General features: G+C 44.4%; 1 protein-coding gene across 1 annotated transcript; it reads right to left on the bottom strand.

Moving 5' to 3' along the window:
* Positions 1-1505: 1505 nt before the first annotated feature.
* NOTUM (notum, palmitoleoyl-protein carboxylesterase) lies at positions 1506-18160 on the bottom strand. Its single transcript, XM_083598358.1, has 11 exons — positions 17317-18160; positions 16046-16098; positions 14561-14656; positions 12132-12192; positions 11099-11157; positions 7246-7348; positions 5377-5568; positions 4933-5033; positions 4302-4449; positions 3634-3681; positions 1506-2788 (listed from the first exon to the last, which is right to left on the bottom strand). Exons 1-11 carry the CDS (start codon positions 17655-17657, stop codon positions 2482-2484), a joined length of 1509 nt encoding a protein of 502 aa, XP_083454484.1. The 5' UTR covers positions 17658-18160; the 3' UTR covers positions 1506-2481.
* Positions 18161-18216: the final 56 nt, after the last annotated feature.

Here is an 18216-nt window from a genome sequence, read left to right as displayed (position 1 = left end):
AAGTCAATTTCTGTCATCTCACCCCACCCAGGAACACCCTGTTTTACCCTTCCCACACTGCCTTGTGATGTCAGGTCCTAGGGTAACAGCATCCTTCTGTATCAGATTTTTGTGATCGATCAAACAGCTTCTTTCCTTCCTCTGTTGTTTGATGCCAGACCTTCTTACCACTCAAACAATCTGGAGTACCAATTCTCATCTTTTGCCCTAGGAACATGATGAGAGGTGCCTTACAGAGTCAGTCCCTTGCTTCCACTAGCTCCAGCATGGTTAACATTGCCTGGCCATGGTAGTCTAGGTGTTAGACAGGGGTAGGCAAACTAAGGCCCGTGAGCCGGATGCAGCCCAATCGCCTTCTCAATCCGGCCTGTGGATGGTCCCGGAATCAGCATGTTTTTACTTGAGTAGAATGTGTGCTTTTATTTAAAATGCATTTCTGGGTTATTTGTGGGTCATAGGAATTCGTTCATATTTTCCCCAAAAAATATAGTCCGGTCCTCCACATGGTCTGAGGGACAGTGGACCAGCCCACAGCTGAAAAGACCTTTTGTGCTCTATCACTGAGCTAAGATCTGGGGCAGTTCATTTCAAGACTCTTGGCCTCTCTCAGCTGACTATGCATTACTGAAGGCTGCTTTTCCCCCTGCCCTTTTCTGTTGCATCTCCCCCCACTAGCTGACTGGGATAACCCAACCCAGCATTTACTTTCCTTGTGATCAGCTGGAATGGCAACGACTCCTGCATCCCTTTTCTGCCATTTGTCTGCCTAGGGCACGTAGTACATTACCTTTAAAACAAAAAACTTTATGGATTAAGTTTTTGCATTTGGTCTTAAATAAACAATCCTTATGATAGTAAATAGTCAAGTGCATTGCAACAGCTTGATCTTCTCCTATCTTTTAACCTACTAGGGCTTCCTAGCTAGGGTAGGAGTACAGGAGATTAAGGGCTTGCAAGACCTATGAGACTCAAGACCAAAATTGCTTACCTGTAGTAACCAATGGTGATGTGATTCTGTTTCCGACCATCTGAAGTAAATTAGAGGGAGGTGACAATAATGTACTCATTTGATAATATGAGGGTGCCTGGCAACTGAAAAAAAAAATATGTCTGGGCACCTTTCTATTCCTTTCATTTCCATTATTATTATTACATCCTTAAAGTCCAGAGAGAAAAGGCTCAACCAGATGTGAGTTGGTTCCTGGAAATCAAGCCAGAGTTGACTGCAGAATATCTGCCAAGTCCTTGCTTGGTGTTGGAAGGAGTCTGGAATTTGCATTAGCCCTCAACCCTGACAAGCATGGAAGCTTTTAATGACATAATGCTGCAACTAAAATTTAACAGCACAGAAGAAATGTGACGGGCTATTTCTGAGCAGTAACATCCATATACTTCAAAATCAGCTACTCCACTGTTAAGGGCAGAAATTATCTGGGATATCTCCAGGATCTGATTCGCAGGTAAGGACACAGTCCTCTCTGAACAAAAGATGGAGAGAACGTAGGTGAGCAGGAAGGATAAAAGCTCTTTACTGAGGCTGTGGTTGATAATCTTTCCCCCTTTCACAAACAACAAGAAACATACTTCAAAAGAGTCATGGGGATCTAATAAACAATTTGAATAATAATAATAATAATAATAATAATAATAATGCCACTGCTGACCCTTGCCCTTTCTCACACATATGTGATCAGAAGGAAAACCTTTCCAAAGGAGAAGTATTTACAACTTTACAACAACATGTGAGCATATCTTGGGTCAGCCCTTATAAATAGCATTTACATATTAAAATAAATATTTTCACATTGCCAAAAAATAGCACAAGGTGTTTTTTTCTTCATTATTTAAAAAAATATGTTACAAAACAATATCATTAATCTTATATTTCTTGCTTATTTCTTTAAAAATTAATAAAAATCATTTTATAAAATAATACAAAAGTAAATTGAGTACAAGATAAGTCCTTTTCTAGCCTGTGTGCTCGGTTTGTACATTATTATGTTACATCGTGAGATGCTGGCCTCCAGGAAGTCATATAATCAGCTATACCTTCATCATTTCTAATTGGACAAATAATCCAGTCCTTTTCTTCCCCCGCCCCCCCAAAGCACCTTTTGTTGTCAGTCTCATGGTGTGAAAAGTTCTTGGAAAAGGCAAAAAGTATACAGTCCTTTTAACTCTGGAGAGGGTTCGTGATTTTCTATGCGCTCCCTGCAGACCGTTAGTGAATTATTGCAGACAGAGGTGACGCTTAGCTGAGACTGTCCCCTGAAGTAGAGGTAACATTTCAATCAACTGGTGTTCATTTTATCCTGATAATACTAACTGTGCCAGAGTGTGCGTGCATGACTTGTGCCTGTATGTGTCTGTGTAGATGCTTATGTTATGAAAGTGAGCAAGGAGGGCAGGAAGTTTGAGAGGGGAGCTAAAAGGCTCCTGCTCTATACGCAGTCATGCAGTCCTCCTTAGTGGAAAACTCTCCTAGCTACCACTACTCAGCATCCCCAGCAGTTTACTGGGCTCCAGACCCTGCTGCTGCGCCATCTTCTGCACATCAAACCCCATATGCATGAGAAACTGGATCACGTTCATCTCTTGTCCTGTGTACTGGTCCCGGATGGTAGGGCATGTGGGGTTGCAGTGTGGCCAGGGACAGCTGTCAATCAGATGGACAGGGCAGCCTTTCAGCGGAGCTTTCCCATTCTTGTTGCTGTCGTGGAGGCTGCGATCCCAGCAGTGCAGGGCGCGGGGTAAAGAGGTCCCTTTCACTTGGATGTCTGTCCAATGACTGCAGACACAAACCACACAAGTTGCATCACTGTTATTGATCATGTTCATTAGCGCTTAACCTTTCGCACGCTCCAAAATAGAAAGGCTGTGATCAGAAGAACAGCTGCTCAAAATGGGATTCCGTCGACGAGTTCTGCTAGTGGAAGCTTGCAAAAAGACTTCCACTAATGGGGTTCCTCCCTTCCCAGGTGCCCCACAAAATTGGATTGGGGAAGTTCAGGAGAATCCCCCCCCCCGAGCAACACATGGGGAGAGGGATGGGGGAATTGTTCCACCTGGCAAGCTGAAATGCTTGCGCTGATGGAACAATTGCCACAGCGCTACATTGAATTCCTCCCACTGGCCACCAAGAACATGGACCTAAGTCACATGCAGGCATTATGCCATCGTGATGTGTCTGCAAGGAAGGGGACAGAGTAAGCTCTTGACAGATGCAGCACAGAAATAGTATCGGTGAGAATGTGGGCGTTCTGCAATGCCTCCGAGGTCTCTGCGTCATTCTTTCCAGAATCAAATGCGAGATAACACAGGAGCCAACTTACATTGGCTCTTAAAGGGTTAAAGAAGTTCCTCAAGACATAGGAGCAATTACTTCTGCTTATCAGGACCTTTTGCCATTTTCTAGTGAGCCTTCCCAAGTGGGCGGCTGGGGAACTGTCTTCCCTGGTGCTCTCTTCGGTACCAAGGCTATAATCCTAACCCTACTTCCCTGGGAGTACATCCCACTGAATTCAATAGGACTTACTTCTCAGTAGACATGGCTAGGGCTGCACCGTAGCCCCCACAAATAGGAGAAAGTACAAAGCAAGAGGGAGAGTTCATCTCCCCAACCTAGGTACTTACTTGCGTGTGATGATCTCATGAGACAAACAAGCGGGAGCAAAGCTGGCACTGAAGCAGAAAAGAACAAGATATAGAATAGGTGTGATAGGAGCAATGCAAAATATTGATACATTTCCTTCCCAGCAACCCAGTGTTTGGTCATTCCTCACAATACGGCTTTGGGTATCCTTGTGCTTTATTTGTAGAGATAACTGTGACTGGACACAGTGGCTGCTACAAGATCGGCAGCGAATTTCAAGCAAAATTTCCTCCAATTGTTTTTGGTGGCTTACAAAACAAACCAGATTCCTAACACAGAATGAATGTAGACAGTAATTCGAGAATTTATCTGACAAAGTGTCTTAGGCTAAGTCCACACTATACCTTTAAAGTACATCCAAAAAACATTATTTCCCACAAAGTATTCTGGGCACCATAGTTTACCCCTCACAGAGTTACAATTCCCAGCAGCCCTTAACCAACTACAGTGCCCAGAATTCTTTGAGGCAGGGAAAGGTGATTTAAATGTATAGCGTATATGTAGCCTTATTGTTAGGATATTGGAAGTTCTCAATTTAAAAACAAAACAAAAACCACACAGTGATCTTAAAAAGAATGTGGTTTCCAGACCACATATTTAGAAGAACATATTGGAAAGTATTTAGGAAAAGAGAAGAGGCAAGACTAACGTCACATCTTTAAGGGTGTTCCTAAGTTCACGACCCAAATTCTGGATGTATAGCCACTGCCCCTCCTGCACTGGCTGGCCAGTCAAATGTACATTGTCCACGGTGAGCTGGGCTTCATCGAAGAGCCACTGTACTATAAACACAGGACCTGCAGCAAGAAGAATTGAGGAAAGGTTTCCCCATTATCAGGGATGCAAACTTCCATTGGTTTAATCAGCTAAAGCTTAAAATGCACAATTTTAGTCAGTGAGGCAGAAATTTAAGAATACACTTTCTTATCTTTCAAGGTTATTTTGATTCTGGTGTGTTACTGCAATAGGGAATGGAATCCTTTCTTAACAATGTAGTAGGTTTTGTTTATAAAACTAAGTTGTCAGCATTCCTTCAGCATCTCAAGGAACATCTATTCTGAGTGGTAATATTTATTCAAATCCAACAATTCACTTAGCTATTGCTACTGCTAAGCAACTGGGAGTCAGAAATTCTTTCTGTTAAAAGGTACATGACTATCCATTAAAGTCTTCAATGCGTTGACACTGCTGGCCCTTGCTAATACTGATAATGAGGAATCTTCTGAAGCGCATTTCAGATCAGCAAACAGAAAGCAGAAAACTCTCCGTTTCATACTTACATCGCAGTGTGGGATAAATTTTATAGCCAAAGAAACAATTCCATTCCTCTCCCTCTTTAAACTGCATCTTGCAGCGTTCAGGAACAAGTCCGTTCCAATACCTGAAAGATGACATGATAACAAGAGTTAATTACAGCAGCTTGTTCTGCAGCCGAGATCCAAAAATGTGCAAGTTACAAAAATTACAGACAGCAGAGGGCAGCAGAGCTGCAAACTGAACAAATCATACATTTCAGCAAGAAGAAAATTATACTTGTCTTACTTTCGTGCCAGATTACTATTGGGGGGGGGACGACAACACCTTCTACTCAGCCACATTTCATTAATACTATTTCTTTTCCAAATAGAACTTCATCAGCTAAAGGTAATAGATACTTCTTATAATTACAGAAAGAAAGGAAGACTAGGTGTCTCTGCCCAGTCTTGAAAAGAATAATTCAATACCTAATTCCTCTCCTGATGGCTTCTGTAGGGGCGCAGGTTATGGTATCAATGCAGTCTGTTCTGCGATACTGTTTATTGTCCAAGAACCATCCAGAATCTGCAAGGCCACGGACCTGAATCCCAGGATACCCCATCTCTTCCAGCTGCTCGGCTACTCGATCTACATTCAGGAGCACCCCTGTTCCACCAGCACTGCAATGACAGCATCAGTCTTTCAAATGAGACTGTAACACAACCACAGACGTATTCAGGATTGCTTACAGAAGGGCCATGACTCTCTAAACACCTGCCATCCACATCTGAATTCATAGGGTGCTCTTCTAGTGTGCCTTGTTAGCTATTACCTTTTGTAAACTGTGCTCATTTGCATTTTTTTAACTTAACAAAAATTACTGCTTGATTGTAATTAAACCTTTAACCTTATATATTGGCTATATTCCAAAGATGCTTCAGACAAATAAAACTGCACAGAACACTATGACCATTTTGATTTGTTAAGGAATGTGGCAAGATAGGAAGCTACTGAATAAAAGAATTGGGATGGTGCCAATCCGGCCTTAGAGGGTTGCATTATCTTAACAGTGCAATCCTATGCATGCAGTTTGCTCCCATGTAAAAGGGTGCAGAATTGCAACCTTAATGCACCTTCCAACTCTAGAATCCCATTTTGTAGCCATTAAAGGAGTGGTGGGTGCTTGGAAAACCTAACTCAGGGGTTAGCAACCTTTTTCAGCTGTGGGCCAGTCCACCGTCCCTCAGACCACGTGGTGGTCAGGACTATTTTTTTTGGGGGGGGGGGGAAATGAACGAATTCCTATGCCCCACAAATAACCCAGAGATGCATTTTGAATAAAAGCACACATTCTACTCATGTAAAAACACAAGGCAGGCCCCACAAATAACATTTTAAATAAAGGGACACATTCTACTCATGTAAAAACACGCTGATTCCTGGACCATCCGCGGGCCGGATTGAGAAGGCGATTGGGCCGGATCCAGCCCCCAGGCCTTAGATTGCCTACCCCTGACCTAACCTAACGAGATGGCTGCTTGGAAGAGACAGTGGCTGCTTGTGGGATCTAGTTTGGATTTCAGTAGAATCCTGCTATCTCTGGAGACAGGTGCAAAAGATACTCACTTGGACATTTCATCACTGAACTGCTTCTGAGTACAAGATTCTATCCTAGGCATCGTAACTGGTCTGAGCTCACAGTTCCCCCATATAAAAATCCTTTGCTGGTTCTCCCAAGTTTTATTTCAGCATTCTAATTTGATGGGGGAAGGTGGGGGCTCATTTGGTGCTTGCTACTGTTAAACAATTGAAAGTCTAAAATCCTTGCTGATCTACTGCCATTCAACCCAGAGATCTACCACTTTAAGCTAGTGAGCTGTATCACCTGCTGGGAGGTTAATTTGAGGAGAATAAACCCAAGCACCTTGACATCAAAATATTCCACTACCCAAATGTAATAACCAGTTCAGATACCCCCCAGTATTACGGCATCGGTTGTAGACATTACTGGAATCTCACATAGAAGTCCCCCTTCTTCCTCATCCAAAAGTGCTGCTACTGTTCAAGAAGCATATTGAAACGCATCTTCTAACACCACAAAGTAGGACAATCACAAATATGCAGAAATCAAGATAAAGGTAGCCTTTGTTAATTTCAGCACTTTTTTTCCATCAAGAGGGCAAGGGGGCCTGTGGTATAAAAGTCATGCCCATCACCAACAAGTCAATTGGCAATCTTCCCCCATACACACACACACACACACACACACAGAGAGAGAGAGAGAGAGAGAGAGAGAGAGAGAGAGAGAGAGAGAGAGACAGACAGGCACTTTCTAGACAGTCCTTGTATACACACACCTGCTTCCTGCTAGTAGGAGGACTTTGGCGTTCCCAAGACCTTTTCCCACCAACTCTTTTACAACCTCTTGAATGATAAGGGCACCCATGAAGACAAATTCATCTGTGGGGAGGAGGAAAAGAAAAAAGTGCACAGTAAACAAAATTGCTTAAGCTGCAGTTTAGTTAAAACATTTTCCCATTCCTCTCCACTGAAGGCTTGTGGCCTATATGAATTGGAAGAACAGACAACATCTTTATAGAGTCTCAGACTAGGACCTGGGAGAGCAGGGTCACCACTCAGACATGAAGCTTTCTGGGTAACCTTGGGCCACTCAGTATCTCTCAGCCTAACCTTGTTGCAAGGATGAAGTGGAGTGGGGAAGACCGTGGGTGCTGCCTTGAACTCCTTGAAGGGGAGGCAGAATTTAAATGTAATTAAATTTTATTTTTAAAAATAGTTCTGTTGCAAACAAAATCCTGTGGGAACCTAGCTGGTGCTTGTGGGTCTAGCTATGTACCTCAGGTGTACTGAGAAGAATTAACAAAGTGCTATAGCAATTGTTCCATCAGCATGAGCATTTCAGCTTGCCAGACAGAACCATCTTCCCCTCTCTTTCTCCTGCACACTGTCCCAGCTTGTCCTTCTAATACGTCTCCGCCAAGGCAATTTCGTGGGATAGAGGAAAGTCCCACTTCACAAGCAGAGGCTCTTGTGTGGGTTTCTGCTAGCAGAACTCAGTATCTTTCGTCACCTGATGTCTCAGCCCTAAAATCACTAGAACGTAATTTTGCACAAGGTTATATCTCCCATCTCTGAAATGCTACCACCTCTAGGCAAAAGACAGAAAAGCAGCTCAACAACCTTCCACAACATAACAAGTGAAGATCCATTATTATTGGTTTTTGATTTACCTATGTGGTGAAAGCTTATGCCATAGGGGAACTGTCAAGTTTTTAATGTATCAGAAATCCCTTTGTTGTCTTTAAGGCAAAGAGAAAAGATACACACACAGCCTAAAACGGTGGCAACCAATCCTGGCTCTCTGAAGTTACACACAAGGCCAGTGGAAGCACTAGATGCGCCTGCAGTTCAAATTTATAGCTACCATGGTGCTCACCTGAGGACCAATGCTACTTGGGAAACACCAAGATCAGCAGTGTAAGGGGGGAAAAACAATATCCTTTGTTCCTGAAGTATTTCAAGAAACTCTTTCTTAAGGAAATACAGATAAGGCAGTTGAATCTGCTCACCCTCTCAAAACTGGTGGCTCAAATAACTTCCTCTATCGATGTCTCTGAAGTCAAGGCAGTAGATCTGCTCAACCCACTTCAAAAATGCTGACTGACTGAAATAGTCTGTTGGAATAAAGGATATTGTTTTTTTCTTCTCTGTCCTTTTTTATGTCAGAAATGCTTCATTGAACCAGATGTTAATCTTGTACTGTTATAAGAGGCAGGATTGTGAAATGTTAAGTATTCTCATGCAGGACTGTTATGTTGTGATACATTATTACAGTGGTACCTCGGGTTAAGTACTTAATTTGTTCTGGAGGTCTGTTCTTAACCTGAAGCACCACTTTAGCTTTAGCCTCCTGCTGCCGCCACACCGCTGGTGCACGATTTCTGTTCTCATCCTGAAGCAAAGTTCTTAACCCGAGGTACTATTTCTGGGTTAGCGGAGTCTGTAACCTGAAGCGCCTGTAACCTGAAGCGTATGTAACCTGAAGTGTATGTAACACGAGGTACCACTGTAGTAGGGTAAAAGAGACAGCACCCCTGTGCCTCTAAACCAGTGTTTCCCAATCGGCGGGCCATATGGCCCTCCTGGGGGCCCCCCCAGGATAGTCTACAGGGGCCACAGGTGAAAAATGTGTAAAGGTGGGGCACAGCACAAGGGTAGGGGGCCACAGAGGGAAGTGAGAAGTAAATTTTAAAAAATCTTTTTATTTTTTAAAATCCTGATTGGCTACCTATCCACTTGGCCAATCACAAGCAGGTCAGATAAGTACGGTGGTGGGGTGGAATGGGCAAGTCTGGGCGAGCCAGAGCTGCTTGTTGCTGTTGCCAGTGCTGGGCCAGACTCTACGAGGAACAGGATGCAATCCACCCCAGCGTCTAGCTGGATCGGGGCCTTTGGATGTTGCCTAGGGGTGCAGGGCCCGTCAGCAGTGTCAGCCCGGCTCTGCAAGGCATGGGGTGAAATCCATCCCAGCGCCTAGCCAAGCGGGATCGTCTGGTGCTGCTGACTAGCATCTGGTAAATAACTAAGTGTCTACTCAGAAGAAAACCACACTGAGTTCACTCCTGGGTAAGGCTGTGTGGGACTATAGTGTTTTATCTAGGCAGCCAGAGCTCCTCCAGGTGACAAGATCTTTTTGCACCAGATCAGTGAGGACCACTTGCTTTTTAAAATTCTCCCATATATATAGAACTCCCTGTGCACCTTTTGGACTGTATCTGTAGGTTTCCCCCTCTGTGTCAGATGACTGGGGTCAAATAAGTGTGGTTTACTTTTTATAATACATGGAAGATGGATCTCTCTCGGGAGGTTCTGGACTGTCCTTCCTTGGAGGTTTCTAAGCAGAGGTTGGGTGGCCATCTGTCACGGATGCTTTAGCTGAGATTCCTATGTTGCAAGGGGTTGCACTAGAAAGATGGGGTCCCTTCTAGCTCTATGATTCTATGTTTTTCTGCTTCAACAATACTTCATTATGTTCCTATCATTTTATGTACCAGTAATTGTATTTTGTATAAATTATAAACAATGCATATTCTATTTACAAACAAAACATTTAAATAGCTACCTTTCTACTGGTAGGATGGAGGGGCATGGGCGTAGCCAGGGTTTAAGTTGGGGGAGAGAACCTTAGATTTGTAATGATTTTTACTTATTTTGGGGGGGCTGCCCCCATCCCCCCTCCTTGGCTACACCAGAGGGGGGCACAGGAAGGAAACAGGAAATGGGCCACAGTCGGAAAAAGGTTGGGAAACACTGCTCTAAACAACCTTGTAGAAGAGGGAATTTCAGCAGGTGGACCTTGTCATGCCAGCTTCTGAAGCTCCCTCTCCTGCAAGGGTATTAAAAGTTCATGAGGGAGCCCTATCTTTTTACCAGAGGCACCCGACAAGCCAAGGTATCAGCAGTTGCCACCAAGAGGAAAAGAGTCATCCTAAAGAGACCAGTGAATTAATGAGAGGAAAGGACTATAATAGGATTCAGATTTGAACTGCTGCAGCTGTGGGGAAACCATTGCCCTTCCAGATGTTGCTTAACTGCTGCTCCCATTATCCATGGCCATTGACTACGCTTGCAGGAGCTGATGGGAGTTGCAGATTAGTAACATCTGAAGAGTCAAAGCTTCCCCAAACCTGATCTACTGAGCCAACGATGCTGGTAGCCCCAAACTTTTGAACTGCATTTAGGTCAACATCCATCAAAATACAGTTTTTCTCTGGCCTCTCTGTGTCATTTTTTGGTGATAGGTTTAGGTGATCAAGTCCCTCAAACCCATCCTTGGGAGCATTCATGATTCAGTCTGTGAATCCTGGCATTGTTTAGTTCTTCCCTACCAAACCCTGGCTGCTGCGGGGGGAGTGGGGAGGAGTGGGGGACATTTAGCTAAACAGACTGGCTGGGCCTCAGACATTCAGGATGCAGCTATTCCCTTCAGGCTACTGCTGCGTGATGGGGCTCTGAACCATGACAAAGCAGAGTTAGCAAGCGGATGTTTTATCCGGAGAATATTTATTATTCCTTCCTGCCCATTGGCAAGAACCATTTCTTCATTTGCATAACTGTAGAGAAGTTGGGCCATATCCCCTTTAATGCATAATGTCTGTCTGGCAGCAGGAGCCTATCAGAAGCACTCACTTTTCTCAATCCTGGCAGAGGCTCCGCTCCAGACATCGCTTGAGCAATACGGGATGAAACTGCAAGAGACAAGAGATATGTGAGCGCCATTATTCCTCTGACATGCAGGGAGGGGTGAAGCAGGGGTCAAGCAAATTAAACCCAAAGGGAGTCGGAAAGAAACCAATTTCATGCCCATTCAAATCTCATGGTACCAGCTGGATACTCCCAGAAAGAACTCACTCAAGGAGCACTGTGTTTGTTTAACGGACATTAACAGTGTGTTTTACACTTTGCAAAGCAGGCACATATCCCTGTGTACCACTGTCATGATAAAGGCATAAAGCCTGAAAAGGAAACACACATGCCCAAATGCAGATATATGTCACAGCCTGCAGCTTCGTGCATGTCCACAGCACGCATGGAGACATGTGCCAGCCCCTTACATACTGCCAGTGTTTGCTACGGCAACCATGTCATACTTTTAAGTAGTCCCAAACCCTTATCTGCCCGCCGTGTTCCTACATCAATGAAGAAGCTTTTGGGGGTATTCTTGTTTTCTCCATCTACTTTCTCTTCCCGAATATAATGCAAATGAAGGCATGGTAGCATCTTTGCTCCACCCAATACCTCCTGTGTCTACCACTAGGGTTGGGGCTGTGAGAGACATCAGCAAAAGCCACCCAGTGAAGATTTCCTGGACTATATAGAACTCTAGCTGCTTCAATAGCCAGGAGATTTGACTATATAGGATGGCATTTGCTGGAACATCAGAGAACAAAGGGATGGTGGGCTTTTTGCTTTGCTGTAGTGACATTTGTATCACCATCTCTTTTACTGTGTTTGAAATATATTGTAAGCTGCCTTGAAAACTTTGGTTAGTAGATGGGGTACAAATACCCTCAAATAAACAAACTGAAGTTGTCAATTATGCTATCCTACCCATTTTGACATTTTACAGCCACAAAGGACTTTGATTCCAGTCCCTGTATATTGCTTGCTTCATCACATCTGTTGTGTTCCTCCCAACTCACACAATCATTCCCCTACTTACACCATGTTTGCATTCCACCAGTGTGGATTTTCCTCCGGTTGTGATGACAGAATACCAGTTCCTGTAGATGGAAGAATAAAAATATATTCAAAAAGAAAAACATCTGTCAGATATCAAAGCAGCAATGTGTGGAGAACATTTGAAAGTAACAGAATAGCAAAAGATGCTAAAGAGGCAAGGACTTTGTACACATATCTCCAAGAACAGGCCTTTAATCTGGCCCATGCCTTATGTATGTGGGTCTCAGCATTTGCAAGAATAAAGTGCAGACAATAAATTATTTCCTAGTTTCTCAGAATTTAAAAGAATACAGTGTATCCAATAAATCATCCCCTAATGTATCCATGTTTGTGCCATTAAAGGAATAGAGAAGAGGAAGGGAATCAAGAAAGAGAGGCTGAAGTAAAATGATACAAATTATACACTTCCCAAACTGAAACTCTAAAATTTCAAATAAGAAGCTAATTCCTACTCCAGGCAAATAAGCAGATGCATACACATAGAATCATAGAGTTGGATATTTCACTAGAGTATGAAGTACACAAGAATTAAAGATGTAGGATCCCTATCCTTTTTTCAAATCTCTCCATCCAAAGAGACAACAGTATTATGCAGAATTTTTTAAAAAACAGAAACGGGAACTTGTGACCCTCTGGAAATTGTTGAACTACAATGCTTATCAGCCTGTATAGCTCAGCTGGTTGGAGGATGGTGCTGATAGTGCCAAAGTTGCAGGTTCGATCCCCGTATGGGACAGCTGCATATTCCTGAATTGCAGGAGGTTGGACCAGATGATCCTCAGAGTCCCTTCCAACTCTACAATTCTATGATTCTATTGCAGGCTTTCTCAACCTTGGGTCCTCAGATGTTTTGGTTTTTTTTTTGCCTACAACTCCCATCATCCCTGACCACTGGTCCTGTGAGCTAGGGATCATGGGAGTTGTAGGCCAAAAACATATGGGGACCCAAGGTTGAGGAAGGCTGCATCTGATAATCCCTGTCCATTGGCCTTGCTGGTTGGGGCTGATGGGAAATTGGAGTTCCACACATCTGGAAGATAACAGGATGTGGAAGGCTGAATTAGGCAGTGAGGTCCCAACACCAACCGTAAGTGCTGGCCAAAAACCAATACCCATAGCTGTCAACGTTTTCCTTTTTTTAAGGGAAATTCCCATATTCTGAATAGGATTCCTCGCAAGAAAATGGAAAAGTTGACAGCTATGCCAATACCTGATCCCAGCCCCCATGGCTGCCAGATGTTTTTCTGAACTAGTGCTTATACCTGTGATGATGTAAATGTGCTAAGCAAGGAAAATAACGGATGGCTTTAGCCCTCCGGTGTCTGCTCACAATGTGCCATCTACTTCACCCTCCCTGAATAACACCCTATGGGATGTTTGTGTTTCCTGGAGCCAGAGAGATGAATGCAGTCTTGAACAAGCCTCTGGTAGAATTTGCTTAACAGGTCTCTCTGCATATCTTGAAGATTTATGACTTATTTAGGAGATTTACAACTCATTGCAATCCCTACAGGCAACTGATGAGGGAGTCACTATCATCGCTGCCCACTTTACTGAAGGTACGGACACAGAAAGTGTTCATGGGTCGCTATTCCCAGGTGTGCTCTTCCCCCAGGTGTCCAATACACTTCCAATCAGGTGGCTCTTCACCATTAAAAATAATGATAGCTATTTATAAAAGGACAATACAGACAAAAACAAAAAGAATCAAAACTAAAAGGAGGGGGGAACTGATGCAGAACTTAAAAAGAAAAAAGAAAAACATATTACTTTAAAGTTATCTTCAGTTCTCATTCACATTGTTTGAATATGTACTGCCCTGCTGTCAGATGCAATATAAATTAGCATTCCTGATTTCTAGAAACAGTATAAGTCCATTTTTATAACAATTTGAATTTTTAATGCCATTTCCCACACAGAGGTATCCAAACCAAGAATAGGAAGACAATGAAAGGAACCCTTATCAAAGCATCACCATAAAAGCCTACTAAAAAAATTTTTTAAATGCGACATAGCAGTCCAGATAAAACACTTCATTTCAAAAATACTCACACTGTAACAACATCTCATTACAATATGTTAACTGCCCTTATATCGGGTCTGGGCAGTATACTCTCTGATAAGTGCACCCTCAGATCTGCAGAGAAAGCTCTGTTCCATGATCCTTCCTTAACTGTAGATAAGTCAGCAATGCTAGGGCACAGGGCTGGACTTTCTCTACAGTGGCAACTGCACCATGAAGTGTCTCCTCTGTTTGATTTAAAATGGCATTATGGAATGCTGCTTCACTGCTGTCATGGTTTGGACTTAATGAAGCAGGAAGGCGCTCCAGTAAAATAAAACGTAGAAAGTAGAAGCAATATATAATTAATAGAGTAAATCCCAGGTTGGTGAGAATAAAGAATTTACCAGTTCTGGTAGTGGGCCACTCCTTGGAGCTCATAAGTCGCCTCATTGTTTCATACCGAGTGTTGCAGTTCTCTCTGTTGAAGCAGTACCAGCCTCCTGATTCAGAAAAGAAACAAAGCAAGAATCGGATAGTGTCCATTTCATCCTGTTTCACTTATTACATCTTTTTAGACTGTAGTTTGCATAAGAAACTATTAGTGTCATTAAGTTAATTGAAAGAATTTATTTTTTTACTCATCCTGGTTCCACAGAGTAGGGTTTATAGTGCAGTGGGATTTTCAAAAAGCATAATAACACTTACATAATATCCAGCATAATGTGATAGTGGGGCCCTGTTGTGACTTTAAGACTGTGATACTATGCACGCTTCCCTCCAAGAAACCCAACTGAACACAGTGTTCCTTACTTATGAGTAAGCATGCGCAGGATTGCATTGCACAGTGCTATCTCTGAATATAGTGTAATTTAAAAGCAGCATGTGCTGTAAAATAAAAAGCCACTTACAGCATAAGGCTGTTCAAAAGGTAGGTTGCCATCATTTCCAAAGCATGATCTGCCTTGAAGTGCTCCTATGAACATTTTGCTAACTTCCACAAGCCTTTTCATCAACATCTAACTTTCCTGAGAATTAATCTGATGCCTTCCGGTTTTAGATCTAGCCAAACTTATATTTAATATTCTGAGGAGCCTGAAAAGGCACGTCCAACCTTTCAACCAGGCCTGGATTTGCACTATTATGCAGAAGCACCCAAAAATGCTTGTTTCTCTATGTGGATCCATCTACCTCACATGTGTTTAGTACCAATTACCCAAAGAACACTACTTCTGTAAACTGCAGAGAATTCTGTAGCTGAGATGTTTGCATGGCAAAAGCATGCAAAATGGTTTTTTGGTTTTTTTTTTAGTAACAAATACTGTAGTGAAAAGTAACTATATTAATAACGATAAATCTTAGCCACAGTTTCATACGGTCGCTTGCAAAATTTTGAAAACACTATTTCTTGGACCACAGTACCATCAAAAGCAATGGGACATTTCCAAACAGATGATGAGTTCAGGACCGGAATGTATGTACCAGTTAATTTATTTCATATTACGCAGAAGAAAATTAGAGAAAACAGCATATATGTGTAGACCAAAATCTGTTTGGAGACTTACTGCATGTACGCATTGAAACCTAGGAAATACAACGCCAAAAGTAACATTGCAAGCAAACAACAGCAAGAAGTAGATTGACTAAGTAGCTTTGATTAAAGTTTGGTGAGTAGTTAGGCTGCCAGCAAACCTCCAGGTGGCATGGCATATGAAACCGTAAAAGGGGGGGAAAGGATGGAGACATTGGTTATAGTGAAGGCAGCCAGCACTCGCTATAAGTCTTTGAAGAAAGCAGCTGGGAAGCTCTTCCGCCATCCCTCGACTTTTTACAAAAAGAGCCTAAAATGATTGAACTTTGCTTAAATAAATTAAAAGAAAACTCAAGCTCACCTTCCAGGAAAAGCAGCCACCTTCTACTGCCTTTCGATTCTTTGAGGTAGTAGCTAAAATAAAAACAAACAGAAGGCAGCGTGAACTTAATTAGGGAGACTGGCTCACTCAGCCACAAGCCCTTTGATACACCAACTCATTATAATATCAAGAGGGTTACATAAAATACTTGGTTAAAGAACAAGAGAAAGAAACAGGACGGCTGTCAGAGGAGCTCCAAACGAAGTCTGATCAAAGGGCCTTCTCGGGGACCCTGAGCCAGGCTTTCATCTTGCTCCAAAATAAATGCATTAAACAAATTCCTAGCATTCCTAAGTATTTCCAGGCAGGAAAGAGTTATTCCACCTGTTACTGGCTGCGTTCTTAGCAAAGGCCACATGGTGGAAGCAGAGCTTGAACACTAGGAAGGATTGTTTCAGCACTTTTGAAGTACTAAGGAGCAGAGAGGGACCAGCAAATGGTATTAATAGTAAACAGTCGTGTGCGTGCTCTGTCAAGCATCCCCTCCGCAGAAATGGTGCTTTACAAAGAAGCGGGTAATGTTATCCATGTTTGCTCAGCACATACACAGAGCGTCTGCGTGGAGCTAGTTTGAGAACTCACAGAGTTCTTGTTTCAGAAAGCAGCTCGTGCTAGAGGGGCTGTGGTAGCTGAACTGAGATCTAAAAGAAACAGGGGCACCGCAGAGCTTCAATGACTATTCTACAGAGTTCCAAGGAACTATACTGCTGGGAGATAACTTTTTTTATCTACTCTGCTTTGCAAAGTCCCTGTTTTCTGGACTAGAGCATATTCCTCGGAATAAGGGAGAGCTCCTAACTTGAGACTACTGTATAAGGAAATCTAGCAAATACAAGGAACTAAAGTGGAAGGGACAATAAGAAAAAAATAATAGGTGCATTCAAAAAAGTTTTCTCTTCCTACTACCCACTTCTACTTTTGCTCTGTCTGCCCTCAGGCACAGGTTTAAGAGTAAGTTCATCTCCGATTCTTACTCTTAGTGGTATGAACTTGAGAAAAGAAAAACTGTTGGGCACGGAACGGGAGAGCACAAAAGCACACGCCGATGGAAGTGGCCGTGGGTTTGTGCGCACAAATTAAAAGAGACAGCAAAGAAGCAGAGAGGATGGAGAAGGGCTCTATTTTCTTAGACGTTTCTTCGCTTCCTACTAAGCACAGGAGCCACGAAGATGGGCTAAGGGGAGGTGCCTGAAGGGCCAGGGACGAAGCAAGGAGATCGCAGAAGGGTCAGGCTTGGCATGTGCACTCACCCGGCGGGGCTGCCGTCGTTGCAGGTGACCGAGCTGTTGAGCAGCATGTGCAGCCTCAGCTCCTGGTGCAGATTCTGCGCCGAGCAAGGGTACAGCGACTGCGCCAGGCTCTTGATCTGAGCCATGAAACTGTCCATGTTGCCCTCCACAGCGGTAAAGTCCAATGGGAAGCTCTCCACCGGCTGCCCAGCCGCCTCGCTCCGCTCCCGACCCGCCGCCGGTTGTTGTTGTTGCTGCTGCTGCTGCTGCCCACGCCGCCTCCAGCTTTTCCTGCCCTCCCCGCCGGGGCCCCAGTGCAGCAGCCCCAAGAGCAGCAGCATCTGCACGGCCCCTCTGCCCATGGCGACGCGGAGCCACCTGTTGGGAAGGAGGAGAGGGAGCCGGGGAGCGCAGCCCGCCGCTTTGCTGGACGGCCGATCGGCGCTTGCTCGCCTGGCCTCGGGCGGCTGCTGCTGCTGCTGCGACGGCAGAGGCAGCGGAGGGGTGCGCGCTCTGCCCCTGGCGGCGCTTGGCGGGCGGCGCTTGGCGGGCTTTCGGTTGGGGGGCTCCGGCCTGTGCCTGCTCCTCGCCTCGCCGAGGGTCTGGCAGCTCTGGACCCGTCTCCCTGGCTCGAAGGAGCGGCGAGCAAAGCGGCGTGGGGAGCGGGAGCCGGTGCTCGGGGCCCGCGCTGTCCGGGGTCTGCGGCGGGGCTGGAGGGCGCGCGGCTTTTCTTGGTGCACGGACTCGCCGCCTCGTCCCAAACCACAAACATGACAAGAGGGGCACGGAGTGCACGGGGAGCCCGCCGGGGGCGCCGCCAGCCCCGGCGCCGCGTGGGGCGGCGGCAGCAGCCGGCCAGTCCCCGCCCCCTCCTCTCCGCCCCCACCCCACCCCACCGCACGAGGAGGACCAGAAACGGGG

The sequence above is a fragment of the Podarcis filfolensis genome, assembly GCF_964270895.1.
Source record: "Podarcis filfolensis genome assembly, chromosome: 2".
NCBI lineage: Eukaryota > Metazoa > Chordata > Lepidosauria > Squamata > Lacertidae > Podarcis > Podarcis filfolensis.
Note: the sequence above shows the minus strand (reverse complement) of the source record. Positions and strands in the feature narration are given on the sequence as shown.